Source organism: Hypanus sabinus, chromosome 5 (assembly GCF_030144855.1).
Source record: "Hypanus sabinus isolate sHypSab1 chromosome 5, sHypSab1.hap1, whole genome shotgun sequence".
Taxonomy (NCBI): domain Eukaryota; kingdom Metazoa; phylum Chordata; class Chondrichthyes; order Myliobatiformes; family Dasyatidae; genus Hypanus; species Hypanus sabinus.
Genome location: NC_082710.1, coordinates 48,956,979 through 48,976,997, shown reverse-complemented (window position 1 = coordinate 48,976,997; position 20,019 = coordinate 48,956,979). Strand labels below are relative to the sequence as shown.

Sequence of the window (20,019 nt, the reverse complement as noted above, 5' to 3'; positions counted from 1 at the left end):
ACAAGCAGATAATTAATTGTTCAACTGCACAGAAAATAACAACTAAAAGAGTTGGATTCAACAATCACCCCTTTGATTCTAAAATGACTCTGAATCATTACATCTGGAAATTCAGAGGCAGAAAAACTTGTATCAATGTCAAGTGTAAAATAATCAAATGATGTAAGTTATAAAATATCAAACTATATTTTTTGAAGTATTGAATTTGGACTTTTCTAATAATGCCCCTTATACAAGTAAAAACAGTTTTGAACTACAGTAAAGAACAATGAATATTAGTACGCATCTTAAGTGGGGAAACATTGGCAAAAATATAACTACTAAAATTAGAATAAACTTCATAAGGACCAGTAGTTGTCGACTTGCTTGAAGTCTTTTGGCTTGTTAGTAATTTACTCACTGTAGCTCAGCAGTGTACGCACTGAGTCAAGAGGCTACCAGCATGTTAACCACTGTGCTTGTTGTCCTCGTTAGGTACAGCATTAGCTTGTTTGCAGTGGCTGGGGTGTATCTACGTACTTTCACCGCTGAGTTGGTAATTAACAGCACTTCATAGGAACCTTCCCATCCTGCTCCCAGTGGATCCTTATTGCAGTTTTTCAATCAGCACCCACTCACCAGGACCAATGTGTGTCTTCCTCCTGTTAGATCACTCCAAGCAGCAGAAACCTGTAGAGAAGCAGATTGGACAGCTTGGGTTAATTTTACACCATAGTTAACTAAACTGGCAGGCGTAGCACAATGCTTAGAGTACAGGTGACCTGGGTTCAATTCTGCCTTCAAGGGGTTTGTTACGTTCTCCCCGTGACCACAACGGTTTAATCTGAGTCATCCAATTTCCTCCCACAATCCAAGGACTGGTACGTCAATTGGTCATTGTAAATTATCCCGTTACTAGGCTCAGATTAAATTGGGTTTGCTGGGCGGCATGACTTGAAGGGCCAAAAGGACTTATTCCATGATGTATCTCAACACATTTTTTAAAAAGTGTATATTAGCCTTTCTGTTGCTCTGTTGTTACACATGGGAAGAGCCATAGGCCATGAAATGCCTTCTTCATGATACTTGGTCATTGTTTGATGGTTCCATTCACCTGTTCGACTTTCACTGATGACTCTAGGTGATATGGACAATGAAAATTCCCTTCAATGTTCAGGCAACACAATTCTGGACAATCCCCATCTTGGAAGATAGTCCTTGATCAGAGTTTTTTGCTGTGTATATGTGTGTGGCTTTCCTTGCTGGAATAGCTTTCACCCATCTTGAAAACTTTTCCACTATTACCAATATGTTTGAGCACCCTTGACATTTGGGTAAAGGAATATAGTCTACTTGTAAATGTAAAAAAAATGGGCTTGGCTGGGCAGGAGTACTTAAATGTGGTAGTTTTTCTGCTGCTCCAGGATTCATTATCTGATAGGTCATGCATCTTTCAAACATCTGTTGAGCTTGTGCCCTGAATACAATCATACCCTCAATTTTAATCAAAAATCTCCAAACCTGGGCTTTTATACCTCCCTCTGGCACTGGATCCACGACTTTCTTACTGGGAAATCACAGTCAATGCAGACTGGAAATAAGATCACCTCCTCACTAACAATCAACACTGGTGCACTTCAAAGATGTGTGCTTAGCCCATTGTTCTACTCTCTCTACACCCATGAATGTATGGCTAGGCATGCTTCAAACACCATTTATAAATTTTCTGATGATACAACTATTGGCAGAATTTATGATGTTGACAAAGAGCTGTACAGGAATGAGTTAGATCAGCCAGTTAGTGTCGCAGCAAAAACCTTGCACTCATCAGTAAAACCAAGGAATTGATTGCAGACTTCAGGAAGGGAAGGCAAGAAAACACAGACCTGTCTTCATCGAAGGATGAGGAAAGTGGAAAGAAAGGCTGAGGATTTTCAAGTTCCGGCATAACAAAATCTTTGAGGATCTATCCTGGGCCTGATATATCAGTGCAATTACAAACAAGTCATCACAACAGCTACATTTAATTAGGAGTTTAAGGAATGTTACCAAAGACGCTCGCAAATTTCTACAGATGTACCGGGAAGAGCATTCTTGCTGGTTGTATCACCATCTGCTAGGAGCCACTGCACAGGATCAAAAAAAGCTACTGAAGGGTGCAATCTTTGCCAGCTCCATCATGGGGACTGACCTTCCCAGCACCAAGCATGTCTTTAAAAGGTGATGCATCAAGAAGGTGGTATCCATCATTAAGGACCCCCATCACAAGGACATGCCCTCTTCTTGCTACCATCAAGGACGTGGTACAGGAGCCTGAAGACACATACTCAATGTACCAGGAATGACTTCTTCCTCTCTACCATCAGATTTGTGAATGAACAATGAACCATGAATTCCTCAATATTTTCCCCTCTCTTTTTGAACTACTCATTTAATTTAGTTTCGTATGCATCTTAACTGTAATTTATTGTTTTTATTGCTATATATTGCAATGTACTGCTGCAGCAAAGCAGATTTCACATCATATGCCAGTGATTTTAAACCTGATTCTGAACTTTGGATTCCACCTCCATTGAGGGAATCTGTTGATCATCTTTTGACCTCCAGTGTGTTCTAGGGAGCGTATTTGCTGTGCCAGATAAGGAAACGATATAATTGGAGCTACTCATCAATTCTACTAGTATATTTCATACAACCTTTTTCATTGATTTTATCTTGTTTTTATATGTTTAATGTATAATCTTATACACTATCAACATATACTATCATTGATACATTGATATTATCAACATTAATTTGTTGAGTATCATTTCCTCTGGTGTTTCATATGAGGTACTATCAAATAATTTTCAATAGCAAACGTTATGAGAGCACAATAGAACAAATGATCCAAAACCTTTTCAAAGGGGTAGTTTTAAAAGAGAATCATAAGGAAACAGAGGAAGATGTAGAAATTTAGGGAGGGGCGTTCTGAATTAAGGGCCTAGACTGCTGAAGTATTGCCTCTAATGATGCAGCAATTTAAAAATCATACAGCAATTTTGATTTTCACATTTTAAAAGTCATGGATGTTTAGCTTGTCAAAATCAGGAGTACTGAAATCAGAGCTGGAGGTGGTTTAATGAAGAGAGAATGAGTGTAAGTAACGAAGGCAGCAATGGAGACCCCTAAATGCAGACACCGTAATTTCGAATTCTTTAGTTTTTGTTTGCAGTTTGAAACACTGGCAGTTGTCAGAGACAGCAATAATGAAGACATAACTCTAGTAAAACAATGGCATAAGATGATGTGCAGTTGTATACAAAATACATACGTTTTTAAAAATACTCAAAGTAACCCATACTGTTGTTCAACATATTTAAATTTTCCCCTTTCTCCTTGAAATGACAGATCATCTCCTAGGATAAATTTTGCTTTGTTTCTAGTGACTATTGATTGTCATCATTCTGGAATCTTTATGCAGTATTTAAGTCCCCAACTGCTGTTCTAAGTATAAAGAAAACATTATTAGAATTGTACACCTTTTTGTCTACCTACCTACTTACCTCAAGCCCTGTTCATCAAATATAGTTTACACCTGAATTGGGAACATAGAACAGTACAGCACAACCTAGTACTTCAGTCTACAATGTTATCCTGACCTTTATAAATCTATTTCATAATCAATTTAACCCTTCCCTCCTACATAGCCCATAACTCTCCCTTTTTCTCACTTCCATGTGTCTATCCAAGAATCTCCTGAATATCTTAATTGTATCAGCCTCTACCTCCAATCCCAGCAGTGTGGTCTTAGCACCCACAACTTCAAAACAAAACCTCTGTCCTCCAGTCACCTTAGTCAATCGTTTCTCTTAGTATATAGTATATGCTAAGTATATAGTATGTATTTCACCTTTTTATGCATATAAAACACTTAAAAAACATATGTATTTCAATAATCAAACCACTGCGTTGCTTAGTAATAATTGTAGCTTTCATCGGGGCAGGGCCTTTCACATTATTCATTAAAATTGTTCTGATCGTTGACCGACTAGCCTAATGCTTTTCCAATGACGTTTCCCCTCCTTCCGATCGCTTTATTACTTCCACTTTATTTTCAATCGTGATCATGATTATTTTCATGAACAGAAACACTGTGGATTCAGAGCTGTGCCGGGTCTGAAAGACCACTTCACTGAGACAGGTTAAATAAGGTCTGGGGTTCCACTGGGTCCTAAGATCAGCCGCATTGAGACAGGTTAAATCAGGGACTTGAGACTTTATACACCACATCCACCACTCTTATCTTCATCAGTATGTTTTGTCATCTCCTGCAAAAACTCAAATCAAGCTCATGAGGCATGACCCGCCCCTCAGAAGTTATTTTAACTGTCCCTAATAAGAATATGCTTTTCTAAATGTTTGTAAATCCTATCCTAAGAATGCTCTCAGTTAGTTTGCCCATCACTGACCAAGACTCACTGGTCCATATTTCTCACTATTCCCATTACCTTTCTTGAACAAGGGAAAAATTTGTTCTTGAATGATTTGTCATCTTCCAGCCCTCTGCTACTCTTCCCATGTGTAGAGGGAACACAAGGCCATTGACAGCACCCCAACAATCTCCTTCCCATTTCCAGTAGTAACCTAGGGCATATCCAGTCTGGCCCTGGGATCTATCTATCCTAATGTTCTTCAAAAGCTCCAACACTGCCACTTTCTTAACCTCAACATCTTCCAGCACGTTAACTTGTTCTGTGTGACCTCACATTCCAAGTCCTCCTCTACGTCCTCTGACACCATGCAGATGTTCCCTCTTTATCCCTGAATGGTCCTACTTCACTCTAGTCGTATATGGTAGAATGCTTTGTGTTTTTCCTTAATCTTATGCTTTAAGACCTTTTTCATATCCCCTTTTAGCTCTCCCAAGTCCTTTCTTAAGCTCCTTCTTGGCTACTTTATAACTCTCAAGTACCCTTTTTCATTTTCCTTCCTAAATCTTAAATACTCTTGACTAAATGTTTCACCTCTCTTGTAAACCATGATTCCTTCACATTACCATCCTTTCCCTGCCTCAGTGGGATAAATCTATCCAGAACACCCTGCAAATGGTCCATAAGCAGCTTCCAAATTCATGCTGTGAATTTCTCTGAGAATACCTGTTCCAAATCTACACTCTCAACTTCCTGCCAGTACCACCGTAATTAGTCCTTCCCAATTTAAATACTTTCCCATATAGTCTGCACTTGCCCCTATGTATAACTCCCTGACTCTGCTAAAGGTCAGGGAGTTGTGATCACCAATTCTGAAGTTCTCATCCACTGAAAGATCTGTCGCCTAACCAGGTTCATTGTCTAATAATAAGCCATTATGGCCTCTCGTCTAGAAAAACCTGTCCATACACTGTCAGGAATCCTTGGTGGACACCTAACCAATTCTGACCTAACTAAACTTTTTGTAGTAAGGAGATGTCAATCAAGGTTATGGAAGTTGATAGTTACCCATGACAACAACCCTGTAATTTTTGCACCTTTCCAAAATCTGCCTCTCTATCTGTTGCTATTGGGGCGGTGGGGGGGGGGGGGGTGGACTACAGAATCCTCTCAGTAGATTGCTTCTTTCCCATTTCTAACTTCCACCCACACTGACTCAGTAGATGATCCCTCCATAATGTCCTCCCCTTTCTGCAGCTGTAATACCACTCTAATTAGCAAAGCCACCCCTTCTCTTCTCCCCTCCCCCTCCTCCTCTCTCCCCCTTAACTCCCTCCTTATCCTTTTGAAACATGTAAACCCCAGAACATAAAACTATTTCTGCTCTTACGACTGTGAAGTCTTCATTATACTTCAAATTCATAATTGCATGTACTGATCCATGCTCCAAGTTCTTTACCCTTGTTCTTAATACTTATCATATTAAAGTAAACACATTTCTACCCAATCAACAGATTGCATTTATGTATTATCCATTGCCTGTGCTTCCTCACATTCCCTCTGCACATTGCATCTTCCTTTACACCAACTGCGCCATCATTTGACTTAGCACTCTAGTTCTAGCTTTCCTGTGCTAGGTCATACCCTCCCCCAAAAAAGTATCCAAAAAGATATACTTGTCTTGTACCCTGCACTGACTATCCATTCTCTTTCCCCCTCCTGATGTTCACCCAGTTACCTGTCTGCTACAACTGAAGTGTACTGTCTTCCTGTAACTCCTTTCTGTCAACCCCTCCCAAATAACCCAGAGTTCATCCAGCTCTAATGCAGTCTGCAAGGAGTTGTAATTGATGCAGTCATCAGGAACACATAAGGTCTCCCACACTTTCCACATCCTGCAAGGAGAACATATCACTGCCTTGACTGTTATTCTCAAAGCTCTACCTGCACAATAGGATAAATTCTCTGCTCACTTATTTCTCTTCTCACACTCCAATCTTACAATGAACCACTCACACAATGGTTGCTCCAATTCAGCCTACCTACCTTTTTATTGGCAGCCACTACCTAATCGACCAATTTTCTAATTAATATGATTTCTTCGTTTAACTCCTTTCTGCTCTTGCTCCTGCAAAACAAAATTCACTAGCAACACGACTTGTTTTTCTAAAATCCGTCCTACTTTTGCTCCTGTAAACTCTTCAAATTGTTTCAATGTGTTGTAAGTTGATCATAATTTCACATTTAAGGATACACTTACCAGTATTTTATTCTTTTTTTCAGATGTTCATTTAGAATTAGAAGACAGAATTGCTAAGTTTATGGGAACAGAAGAAGCTATTATTTATTCATATGGATTTGCCACAATAGCCAGTGCCATTCCAGCATACTCAAAGAGAGGAGATCTTGTCTTTGTGTAAGTCTTTTCCTATTTCATTCAAACTTAACATTGCTTGTAAGTAAATGATATTCTTCCCACCAACAAACCAGGATGAGAGAAACAAAGCAATTGTTGACGTAAGTTCCTTCCATAACTCAATAGTGTTTTACTCTGAAGTTCAGGCAAATTTCTGTACGACTTTTCAGTTATTGTGTTGTACTTTATGAAGGAAATAGATGAGGTGACCAGCACACTTACTAACATGTAAATTAGACAATGGTTAAACTTCTTTTGGTTATGAACAGAGACTGAAAAAGCTAAGTGTTTTCTCTGAAGTGGAAAAGAATTAGGCAGGACATGATTAATGCATATAAAATCATGAGGGGTATTGACGTGGTAGACTACTGGAACCATTTACTGGGATAAATTAGGTAAGAGCAGTGTTTCCCAACCTTTCTTTAGCCCAACACCCCCCTGAAGCACTTTCATACTTGCCAATGCCCCCTAAAACGTTTTCATACATGCCAACCCCTGTCCAGCATATTTTCCGGCACCCCCTGTAGTGTAAACAAACATGTCTACAGTTTGCTAACATGTGAAAAACGGTTCTGCTTTAAATTTTTATTTGTCTTTAAACCCATCTTACACTGTACCTGTGTACTGTATACTTGCTTCAATATCAATGTCATCCTTGAACTCGATGGTTTTTAGCAGGAGTTGAAATATCTGGTTCAGCTTGTGAAAGCAAAAGCCTCAAGTCCTCTGATGTAACAAGGTCCAATTAGTTTCTGTTTTTTGTGAGTACGTGTTTCACTGCACTGAAGCCTCTTTCAACAAGGTAAGAGGATGGAAATGCAATGAACAGCAGTTTGGCTCTTCTCCAAAGACCCTGAAACTTCATATGATAGTGTAGCCACGTACCACTTAAGCTGACATTTTGGAAAAGCATTTTTGCTTCTTCATCTTTCTGAATTTTGCTAGTGTCTTCTTGTAAGCTCTTTTCCTTTTGTTCCACCTTGCAAAACAGTAGGTTAATTACCCAGTCCGGAATTTCCAGATTATTCAAATCCTTGAATCAGTTCTGAAAATCCTTCTTCACTAACTGCAGTTATAAGCAGTACTCTTGCAAATCACCATTTGTGAAAGAGAGTGCCATACTTTCCATGCTGAGAAACTGAGTCCTGATGAAGGGTCTCGCCCGGAGATATCGACTCTACTCTTTTCCATAGATGCTGCCTGGCCTACTGAGATCCTCCAGCATTTTGTGTGTGTTGCTGGGATTCGAGCAACTGAAGATTTTCTCTTGTTTGTGATTCTTCGCCCAGTAGTTTGCTAATATATTTCCAATTTTCCGTTAAAAATGAACACTGCACTTTTTGTCTGAATTAAATTGAAATTCTCACCGTGCAGTTTTATATTTAGAATGTTCATTTTGTCATACAGATTTGCTAGGTATGCAGGATCTCCACATAGAAGTTCAGTCTTGTTTCAAAGCTCTTGTCAAATTTGAGCAAAAATCCAACCACGGTGTCAAAAAGATCTAAGAAACGTTTTAAACAGCAGCCTTTTGACAGCCAACGCACTTCAGTGTGAAGAAGCAAGCAGGCAAACTCTTCATTACTACCTTGACGTAACTCGCAAAATATTCTTCTATTTAATGGATAAGCTTTAATATTGTTGATAGCAGATATTACAAGAGTCATGCTTGAAAAAAGGTTGCTGGCTACAAGGTGTTGATGATGAATTACACAGTGGATTGCAAACAGACTTGGAATTTCTTTTTTTCATAAATGCCAAAAAAATGGCATGGTGACCTGTCATAAATGGTGCTCTATCTATTGCACCATGTTCCTAATAGGAATACTTATATCCTCAATATACATTTTGAGTTGGTCATAGATTGATTCTTCATTGATACTTGTTTTTAACTTTTTACAATCACTGTTTCCATTTTTAATAAACTATACATATGCCATTAGCAATGCCTCATTGTCTCACACAGTTAACTCATCCAGTTGTGTCCCAAATTATGTTTTTTTTGGAGCTCTGTGCATATTTGATACTCAGTATCCTCACTCACTTCATCAATACGATGAGCTACAGAGTTATAACTTGGAGGAATTGATATTAAAATACTGGTATCCATTTTGAGAACAGTGGTGAGCACTTCTGATACAGCAGGCATTGTTAATCTTTCACCAATTGTATGAGATTTTCCACACTTTGGTATCATTTTGGAAATGTTATAAGAAGCAATGAGACCACTATCAAGGTCATTTTTAGCTTTGTTGACTCAAGTGTGCAACGCCTTTCAAATGCTTCTTTCATCTTTTGGAACTGGGTAATACCATAAGTAGCCTTTTCAGGGTGTCTTTTACGGAAATGTTCCTGCAGTTTTGGTGGTTTCACGACTTCATTAGATAGTACAGTATTTCAAATAAGACCCATGGGGCGTTGCTGATCTGATGGGAACGGGATAAAGCCATACTCCAGATGTGTAACTTTCTATTGGTGCACTCAGAGACCGCACTGTATATGTGTATCCATTATTAACAGGGCTAAATTTAAAAAGTAACACAAACTGGGAATGTATTGGATTTTGACGACGTTAGCAAGTTGACACGGATGAAATGTTGGCAGCGACATGCAAAGTAATGGCGAGGTAAAGATGAAGACGATCACATCAGTGAAAATTATGTTAACCAGGATTCAGATTAGAAGTTCAATCTTGCTGGTGTTCAGCAAGCTACTTTATACTATTGCAGTTAGCATGATTGACCAATCACATAAGGTTCCTGACTGCACATATGAAACTGAGGTAGCTTTGAACACTTCAAGAGGAATCCTTGGGGTCTGCAGGTTCACTGATTGACTCTATTTCTCTGTGTGGTTCTGACCAGCACTGTATTGTTGGATAACCTGTTTTCCGTAGATCTGCAGAAGAAGTTGCAAGGGCATTCTTGACTTGCTAATTGTTAAATTGTGTGAACTCATTCCATACCACAAGACAAGGGGACTATTGGGCACCCTGGTTGCTAATTTGTGCACCCCAGATAATGTCTGTTCTTCCTGTGCTCCAGTGCCTTATCTTTTTTTTTTGGAAGTGTCTGCTCTGCTAATGGTCAGTCAGGTCTTGTGCCTCAAGTTAGGGTGCCACTTACCATTTCTCCACCCCCCCACCCAAGAACCTTGAATGCCACCCCCCCCCCCAGCACCCCTTTAGGACATCTGATTACCCCTTTGGGAAACATAGAGTTAGAGAATGTAAGTTTGGAGTAAGGTTGAACGATAGTCAAGAGAGTGGGGAGTAACTGGACTATCCTTCCTGGGACAATGATAGAAGCAGTCAGTGACAGCATTTAAGGAATGTATAGCCTGACATAGAAGGCTGTGGTCCAGTTGCTGAAGGTTGAACTTGATTTGGATAGTTGTCACAGTTTTAATTGCTATGTGGCACTGTGTCTCTGTTGTATTTTTAATTAGATCAAAGGTTTCTTGACCTGTAGAAGTTGCAGAGGCAATTCACCAAGATGTTGCCTGGGATGGAGTGTTTCAACAATAAGGGTCATTGAGAAGGTCAAGGAGTGGTTAAAATTTGGAATGTACTGTCCGAAGGGTTGAGGAAGCCACTCACAACACATAAGTAGTATTTAGATGAGTACTTGAAACTTCATAGTAAGTTACAGGATGAATGCTGAAGAATGGAATTAGTGCAAAAGAGTAACTGATAACCTGCACAGATGTGATGGAGTGAAGGACCCCCCCGTGTTGAATATGGCATCCTATAGTTGAGTGAGACTGATTTTTATCTCCTTTGAACTGCCCTGCCACCAGAATTTACTTGAAAATTATTGTGAGAACAGAATTGATTAATTTGCAATTCTTTTGGATATGTTCATTCCAAATATGGAATTTATACACTAGAATGGCTTGTTAAAACTTGTTTTTGTTAATTAGGAGAAAAGCTATTGCAGATGTTGGAAATCAGAAATTTGTAAAAGAGCAAAATATTGGAAGTATAGGTTAGGCAGCTTGAGTTAAAGTTCTACTTTCACCTGTTAGTTGTGGTTTTTTACAGATCCTGCTGCTTTTTATTTTCAGGATTTATTAATTTTATATGCATTTAATTAATTGTCCTATCTAAACTCATATTGCACTTGTACAAGATAGTGTACTGGGAAATGACAAAATATCAGATTATTATTTTCAAGGAGGGAGACATTTCCTTTTTATAAATTTACTACAGATTTTCATAATTTTTCTTCGTGATAAAGATGCTGTATTCCGCCAGAAACTAGCCTGAACTTTGAGCCAAAATAATAAGATGAACATGAATTAAAACTACATTAACAATTTATTAATTCAGAGTGCTCAGAGACCTTGTTATTTTTGGACATCTAATCAGCAATGATAATTTCTCTAAATAATTTCTGTCTGATATCATCAGCAGTAGGGTTTAAATAAACATAAATTTTAATCTGAAATCCTTGGATGGATATTAATGTGAGTCTTTGTAAACGGATCAAGCAGTTCATTTTTCACGAATATCAATCAAGTTGGTGGCAGTAAGGGAAGTGAACTGTGCAGAATTAAGCCAGAATGAGTAGAAACATAAATTTGACAGGAAAAGTAATTTATTGATTTAGTTGCTTTGACTGGGATGTCTGTTGTAAAACATCTTGGATCTTGTGCACTTAAAGGATTTGATGTACTTTAATTCTTTTAACTGGTTTTTACAGGGATGAATTTGCATGCTTTTCTATTCAAAAGGGCTTGCAAGCTTCACGAAGCAACATCAAATATTTTAAACACAATGATATGGATGACTTGGAGCGACTACTGAAAGAACAGGAACTTGAGGATCAAAAAGTGAGATATTTCTAAGCCCATTGAAATTCAGTAAAATAACCTTGTTTTAAACATTATTCATCTTTTGCTGATAAAATCCAATAAAATTATTTTTCAAGAATCCTCGTAAAGCTCGAGTAACCAGACGATTTCTTGTAGTGGAAGGACTATACATGAACACAGGATATATTTGCCCTCTCCCAGAACTGGTAAGTGAAAGATGTAAAGGGAATGTTAAGTTAACCGGTGAGCAAGGAAGAAAGAGACTCAGCTGAAAACATTTGTACATTTTGATTGTCTCTTGAACCTTCTAATGGGATAACTTCAGAAGTTTTTAAAATATCCTATTGTGTCCCTTATTATCCAGGTAAAACTAAAATATAAATATAAAGTTCGAATATTCTTAGAAGAAAGCTTGTCGTTTGGGGTTCTAGGAGAGCATGGACGAGGAGTAACTGAACACTTCGGGGTGAATGTAAGTGCTCTTTTATTATATTAGGTAATTTGCAAATTGTGTATAATAGTGATCGCGTTGGTAAACAACTTCTTAGCTAAAATCCAGAGGTGATAGAATTGAAATCCCACCATGCCATAATGAGAGTTGATTTCTGTTTAATTGAAGAAAATATGTAAATACACTCAGCCACTTTTTTTTCATACACTAGCTTGTTAATGCAAATAGAAACATAGAAAACCTATAGCACAATACATGTCCTTCGGCCCACAAAGCTGTGCTGAACATGTCCTCACCTTAGAAATTACCTAGAGTTACCCATAGCCCTGTATTTTTCTGAGCTCCATGTACCTGTCCAGGAGTCTCTTAAAAGACCCTATCATATCTGCCTCCACCACCATTGCCAGCAGCTCATTCCACCCACTCACCACACTCTGCGTTTATATAAAAAAAAACCTCTGACTATCCACACGATCAATGCCTCGCATCATCTTATACATCTCTATCAGGTCACCTCTTATCCTTCATCGCTCCAAGGAAAAAAGGCCAAGTTCACTCAACCTATTCTCATAAGGCATGCTCCCCAATCCAGGCAAATATCTAATCAGCCAATCATGTGGCAGCAATTCAATGAATAAGGCATGCAGGCATGGTCGAGAGGTTCTGTTGTTGTTGAGATCAAACATCAGAATGGGGAAGAAATGTGATCTTAGTGACTTTTATCGTGGAATGATTATTGATTATAGGGTGGTTTGATTATCTCAGAAATTGCTTATTTCCTAGGATTTTCACACACCGTATTCTTCAGAGTTTACAGAGAATAATGTGAAAAACAAAAATCATCCAGTGTGTAGCGGTTCTTTGGGTGAAAATCCCTTGTTAATGAGGGAAGTCAGAGGAGAATGGCCAGGCTGGTTCAAGCTGACAGGAAGGTGACAGTAACTCAAATAACCATGCATAACAACACTGGTGTACAGAAGAGATCTGTGAATGCACAACACGTCAAACCTTGAAGTGGATAGGCTACAGCAGCAGAGGTCCATTGTCATACATATAGTGGCCACTTTATTAGGTATAATAAATATGAGGTGCCTAATGAAGTGGCCACTGAGTATAAACCTAGTATAATTGTCCAGTGAGCAACCAACCGGTTAATTATGGTTTGTTGACATTTTGTAGTGAAAACAATCTTCTGCCTAGATTATTGTAGGTTTTTAAAGAGGAAGTAGCTAAATTGTTTTAAGTAGGATCTGAGTAGCTGGCATAGCTGAGTTTTATGTTCTTATGAAGTAGACTTAGAATCAAGCAATACAGATGGCTGCCATTTGTAACACCGTTTTGTTTTGCTGCTCTTTTGCAATGTTGTCTAATTAGTCCCATAGTCCTGTATGCAGTTAACTCTTGCCCCGCACCTACATGGGTAAGATTAATCTGAAATGGTTACTAAATCCCTTAGTCAGTTTAAATAGTTCACATGAACTAGACTTGGGGGGATTTGGCTATGGTGTGGGTGCAGGCAGATGGGATGGGATTTGGCAGTTTAAATGGTTTGACACAGACTAGATGGGCTGAAGGGCCTGTTTCTGTGCTGTACTTTCCTATGACTTTATGACAACCTGACCAACCATTTCAATGGAAAACCATTGAGATGGGGATTGACAACTTTGCAAAGATCCTGAGAAAAAATAGAGGCTAATGTTTCTGAAATAGAATTTCCTTTATGTTGACGTACAGTAGGTAATTAGTCATTCTCCTACCTGGAGAGATACCAATGGCACCGAATAGGTGAAGTGGGATTAGGGGGTGTGGAATTTTGTGAAAAAGTATAATTCACCATTTTCTTCTCCCAAACAAAATACAACAGATTGATGATATTGACCTTATAAGTGCGAACATGGAGAACTCCTTGGCTTCTATTGGTGGATTCTGCTGTGGAAGATCCTTTGTTATTGATCATCAGGTATGTATTGATCATTGGGTAGCTTGTATGTTGAATTGCCTGTTTTTTTTCCAAAGCCATTTCCCAAGTCTCAGCTCAGTCAAATAAATATCACCACAAGTCTATCTTCATTTATAAAGAATATTTACTTCAGTACCCAGTTAGGAAGAAAATGTGCAGGAAAGTGTAAGGAAATAGATATCTTAAGTCATTATTATTAAATTTATTATCTTAAATGAAGTACAAGCTCTAGCTTTATATAAAACAAAATTCTTTCTTTTTCCCTTTGAAATTTCCAGGGCATAATCCTCCAAAAGGAAGAATTGTTTACATTTAGCTTAAACAAGGTACTTGCGGCATTTTGCTAGAAGATCCAAATTCTTTCTTTGGTCTCCTTGTGAAATACAACAAGCACTTACAGAATCCATTTTGGTTAAATGTGCATCATCTGTTAATTTTATAACAATGGATTTGTTTACTCATCTTACTTTTGAGAAAAGCCTGCTAACAATGCATTTCAGTTAATGCTTATACTGTTTTAATCTCAGCGGCTTTCTGGACAAGGCTATTGTTTCTCAGCATCATTGCCACCTATGCTTGCCTCTGCTGCTATAGAGGCTCTCAAGATAATGACAGATGACCCAGGTATTTAAGTTATCAATTCTAAAGTACAAAGAACCAATTCTTTGAAATTTGTTACCTAATAGCACTAATTGTTGGACTACCGTGGTTTAATTGATTTACCATTGATTTATCTTGTTCACGGTTCTCTTTAACTCCTAATTCCATCTGTATTGTGAAAAGAAAACATCAACCGTAAATTTCATTTTTCCTATAGAAATCAACTTAAATCATCACTCTGCTGTATTTCAAGGCATCCCGAATAAATTATCCATGTTGGCAGCAGGAAATTGTGCACAGAACACCAGAAAATTACATAAGAATAAGAACATAAGAAATAGGAGCAGGAGTAGGCCATCCGGCCTATTGAGCCTGCCCCGTCATTCGATAAGATCATAGCTGATCTGTCCGTAAACTCAGCTCCATCTACCTGCCTTTTCCCCATAACCCTTAATTCCCTTACTATGTAAAAACCTATCTTAACTGTTTCTTAAATATATTTAGTGAAGAAACCTCAACTGCTTCCCTGGGCAGAGAACTCCACAGATTTACCACTCTCTGGGAAAAACAGTTTCTCCTCATCTCCGTCCTAAATCTTCTCCCCTGAATTTTGAGGCAGTGTCCCGTAGTTCTAGTCTCACCTACCAATGGAAACAACTTTCTTACTTCTATCTTATCTATCCCTTTCAAAATTTTGTATGTTTCTATAAGATCCCCTCTAATTCTTCTGAACTCCAGAGAGTATAAGCCCACACGACTCAATCTCTCCTCATAGGTTAACCCCTTCATCCCTGTAATCAACCTGGTGGACCTCCTGTGCACTGTCTTCAAAGCCTGTGTATCCTTCCTCAAGTAGGGAGAGCAGAACTGCACATAGTACTCTAGGTGCAGCCTCACCAGTACCCTGTATAGTTGCAACAGGACCTCCCTGCTCTTGAATTCAATCCCTCTAGCAATGAAGGCCAACATTTTGTTAGCCTTCTTAATAACCTGTTGTACCTGCAAGCCAACTTTTTGCGATAAATTATTTTCATGAATAAAATATTTGTACACAATTTATTGTAATATTTTTTATCTGCTTTAGATGTTTAAATAATTGTGATTTGCATTGTATCTGTTAACTTAAGATACTAATTCCTAAACTGTTTTGCAGATATTTTCAGACTACTAAGACAAAAATGTCACCAAATTCATTGTGCATTACAGGGGTAAGTGCATATTTATTATCAACCTGTTAATGTGTATTGTGTTTTGACAACTGGTTATATTTAGAGTCTTCAGCATGTTGGTTGTATAGCTACTTTTCGTATTTTTTGTTTACCATTTTAGCTCCATAACTTGAAACACATTACTAAAATAATTAGTTTCTGCACTTCAAACTTCCTACATCTAGATACTGGGATAGAGCCAGAGCATATGACCAGTTGCAGGGGAGAATTATTTTTCTTTATTTTTTTATTAAAATTATGCTTTTATTAATATTATTTTGTCAAATAAAATGCTTGAGCTTTGTTTAAGAATGAATGTTGCTCTGGAAAGACAGGGAAATGCATTTTACTTGAAGAAACCAATATTGGTCCTTTTATGGAATTTTGGCTTCATTATAAACTCATGAGTAGGTATGGGGCTTAAACCCAGTACTGCCTGACACAGTGAAAATCTGATCAGAACTGAACATAATGTAGAACTTTATAGAGGTGTGGTTGAATCATTGACGTTAATTAGTTATTCTACAACACTTTGCTTTATCTTTTGGCATTTCAATTGATTGCATGATAAAGTTATGGTGGTTTAAAAATATTTTATATTTTTTAATTGCAGCATCCCTGGTTTGAAAGTTGTTGGCGATTCAATTTCTCCAGCTATTCATCTGCAGCTGACAAGAAGCAGAGGAACACGAGAGAATGATGTCAGACTATTGCAGGAGATTGTCAATTATGTGAGTATTTCGTCTTGAATCTTAATTCACTTTTAATAAAATAACCTGGACACTATTTTATGTGATATATTTCGCAACAATAAAAATTTAAATAAATCAAAAACGATTTCTTGATTTTTGACTGCATAAAATTTTATTGATCTGATCACTACTGTTTACAATAGTCATTGCCAAACAGACGCTGCCGTGACCATTGCTAATAAAGTGGGGTTTCATGATGTTTGACTTGTACACATGTCAAGTTATGGTGGTCATCTTTGAGTTTAGGTATGAGAGCACAGATGATGTGCTTCATAAGAATAATTGATAATTAAATTAGTACAGGTTGAGTATTCCTTATCTGAAATTCCAAAATCTGAAAGCCTCCAAAGTCTGAATTTTTTTTTTTTTTGAGTGCTGACGTGATTTCACAACTGAAAAATTATTCAAGATACTGGAAAGATTCCCAGACGATGCACAGCACAGATAGTTCTGAAGAATGACCTCACAACTGTAATGAACAGAAGTTAATGAAAAATAGAAAAACTCTGCATAAAGCAAAGAATGAAGATCTCCGTCATGTATCATCAGTGTCAGAGTAAGCATATGCCACTTAACAGTATGCTGATCATGAAACAAGCAACGATCTATCACAACAAACTGAAAATTGTAGGTAATTGTGAATATTCAGCAGGCTGTTTGCAGAAAATTAAAAAAGGCACAGTAAATTTTTGAAGTGTCTGTTGATCACAAAAATCTAGCATTGAAACAAGTCTACAATGCTGATTGTGTTTGTACCATACAGAATGGCATTAACTTTTAAAAATGTCGCTAATGAAACTCTAACATCGGAACGAGTCTACAAGTTGATTTTTTTTTATACCTTACATAAAACCTAAAAAAAAATAGAAATACAGTGTACTGAAACCTTTAAATCAAAGTACGGCATCGTAGTTGGAGAATGAAAGCCTGCTGTTGCTCAGGTATTCTCTCCCAATGTTGTCATGGTGCTTTTGTTACCCTGTACACATTACATTTTCTTTATATTAATGGTATGTAATCATTTTTACTGCTCAGTTCCTATTTTTATGGCTTTGTGTTGGGGGAGCAGCAATGGTGCTGGTGATGCAAAAGGACTAAATAAACTCATCAAAAAGGTTGGATCCGTCCTTGGCTCCAATCCATACTCTTTTGAGTTAATAATGGGGAGGATGCCACTAAACAAACTGTTATCCATTATGAACAATCTGGCTTATCCTCTCCATGATCTACTGAATAAGTAGCAGAGTACATTTTCGAACACTCATTCAGATCCACTGTCACGAGGATCATTACAGAAAATCTTTACAACTAAATGCAGTAAGTAGATACAACCGTTCATCTTCGCGACAGGACAACATACATCATAGTACAATAGACTCTGTTTTATTATTTCGTATATTATAATTACATGTTGTTGCAAATTATTGCACATTGGTAAATAATTATTGTGTATATTATTCTGTACTTCATTATTAGTTAAGTCTGCAAGCAACTGAGTACATTTCTAAATGTTGTTGCTGTTAACGAAAGAATCTCCCACTAGGGATCAATAAAGTATTTATTATTATTATTGTAGGTGTGATGAACTAGTGTAAGACAAAGACTGCTTACCTATAGCACATAAACTCAGAGTCAGAAATTATGGTGATTCCAGCTACAATTGCAAGAAAAAGTTTGTGACGCCTTTGCAATTACCTGTTATTGTACATTACTCACTCATAAAATGTGTTCTGTTCTTTTAAGTCACATAATGGACAAACACAAACTGCCTAATGTAATAACATAGAAACAAGTACTTCTTGTCAATACTGAGAACACCATTTAAACAATCATAGTCTTAAGTTCAAAAAAAGTATGTGAACCTCTGGGGTAATGCCTTCTACAAAAGCTATTTGTGGTCCAGTCAGTAAATGCTGAAGGAGCTAAAACAGAACCGAAGTGTAATAGCAAAACACCTGCAGAAATCTCCAGGATTTGCTGAAGTCTCTATTTGTCTTTAAGAAAAACACTGAACAAGAATGGTGTACAAGGAAGGACACCATGAAGGAAACCACTGCTCTCCAAATTAAACATTGCTACACGTCTCAAGTTTGCAAAAGACTACCTGGATGTTCTACAACACTTCTGGGACAATATTCTGTGGATAGATGAAATAAAAGTTGAACTTTTGCAGAAATGCATGCCAGTGTATTAGGAGGGAAAAGGGCACTGCGAACCAACATAAAAGCCTCATCCCAACTGTGAAGCATTGTGGAGGAGCATCATGGTATGGGGCTGCTTGCAATTGTTAAGGGAGCTATGAATTCAAAATTATATCAAGACATTTTACAGGAGAATGTCAGGGTAGTGGTCCGTCACCTGAAGCTTAATAGAAGTTGGATAATGCAACAAGACAATGATCTGAAACACAAGGGTAAATCAACAACAGAATGGTTTAAAAAGAAGAACATTTGTGTTTTGAAATGGCAAAGTCAGAGTCCAGACATTAACCCAGTTGAATTGCTGTGGCATGACCTGAAGAGGGCAGTTCTTGCAGAAACTGCTGTTCTTTCAGATATCCCAGAAATATTGATGAGCTGAAACAGTTTTGTATGAAGGAGTGGTCAAAAATTCCTCCTCACCATTGTGCAAGTCTGATCAGCAGCTACAGGAAACATTTGGTAGAGCTTATTGCAGCTAAAGGAGGTTCTACCAGTTATTAAATACAAGGGGGCACGTACTTTTTCCAGCCTGTACTGTGAATCATTAAAGAATGTGTTCAATGAAAAGTACAATTATTTGTTATTAGTTTAGGCAGATTGTGTTTGTTATTGTGACTTAGATGAAGATCAGACCACATTTTATGAGTAATTAATGCCTAAAACCAGGTCATTGCAAAGAGTTCACAAAACTTTTTCTTGCAACTAATTTTACTGTTAAGTATTCACTGTTGTGTGATGAGCAAATGTAAGATAGACACTGCTCACCAGTAGCACATAAATTCAGTTGTTAATGATGATGATCCCAAGCTATATTATTATATATTCTGGCCCCAAGCATTTTGGATAAGGGGTTCTTAATATGTACTTAAAAATAATATTTTGTTATATTAGTGTATTTTTACACAGGTTAGAACTAACACTGTCTCCCAACACCAACACCAACCTTATCAGCTCTGGGGATCTCCCATCCACTGCCACCAACCTCCTAGTTCCCACACCCTGTACTTCCCGTTTCTACCTCCTGCCCCACCAAACTCATTTCTGCATACCCTGACACTGTTTTATCCCCCCTTGTTCAATCCTTTCCCACTTATGTTTGTGACACTTCTCACACTTTGAATTTTTTCAATGATTTTTAAGTTCCCTGGTCCCCACCGCCTTATTTTCACCATGGACATTCAGTCCCTATGTACCTCCATCCCCTACCGGGAAAGTCTCGAAGCTC

The 20,019-nt window shown here is 37.8% G+C and overlaps 1 protein-coding gene across 1 annotated transcript in view; it reads left to right on the top strand.

Moving 5' to 3' along the window:
* Nucleotides 1-20,019, top strand: part of sptlc1 (serine palmitoyltransferase, long chain base subunit 1) — a 36,565-nt gene that overhangs the window by 8,605 nt on the left and 7,941 nt on the right. The window contains exons 6-13 of the mRNA XM_059969930.1: nucleotides 6,675-6,807; nucleotides 11,511-11,640; nucleotides 11,739-11,828; nucleotides 11,987-12,094; nucleotides 13,938-14,033; nucleotides 14,561-14,657; nucleotides 15,787-15,841; nucleotides 16,455-16,572. Of these exons, the coding sequence (XP_059825913.1) occupies nucleotides 6,675-6,807; nucleotides 11,511-11,640; nucleotides 11,739-11,828; nucleotides 11,987-12,094; nucleotides 13,938-14,033; nucleotides 14,561-14,657; nucleotides 15,787-15,841; nucleotides 16,455-16,572 (827 nt within the window). The remainder of the gene's footprint in view (nucleotides 1-6,674; nucleotides 6,808-11,510; nucleotides 11,641-11,738; nucleotides 11,829-11,986; nucleotides 12,095-13,937; nucleotides 14,034-14,560; nucleotides 14,658-15,786; nucleotides 15,842-16,454; nucleotides 16,573-20,019) is intronic.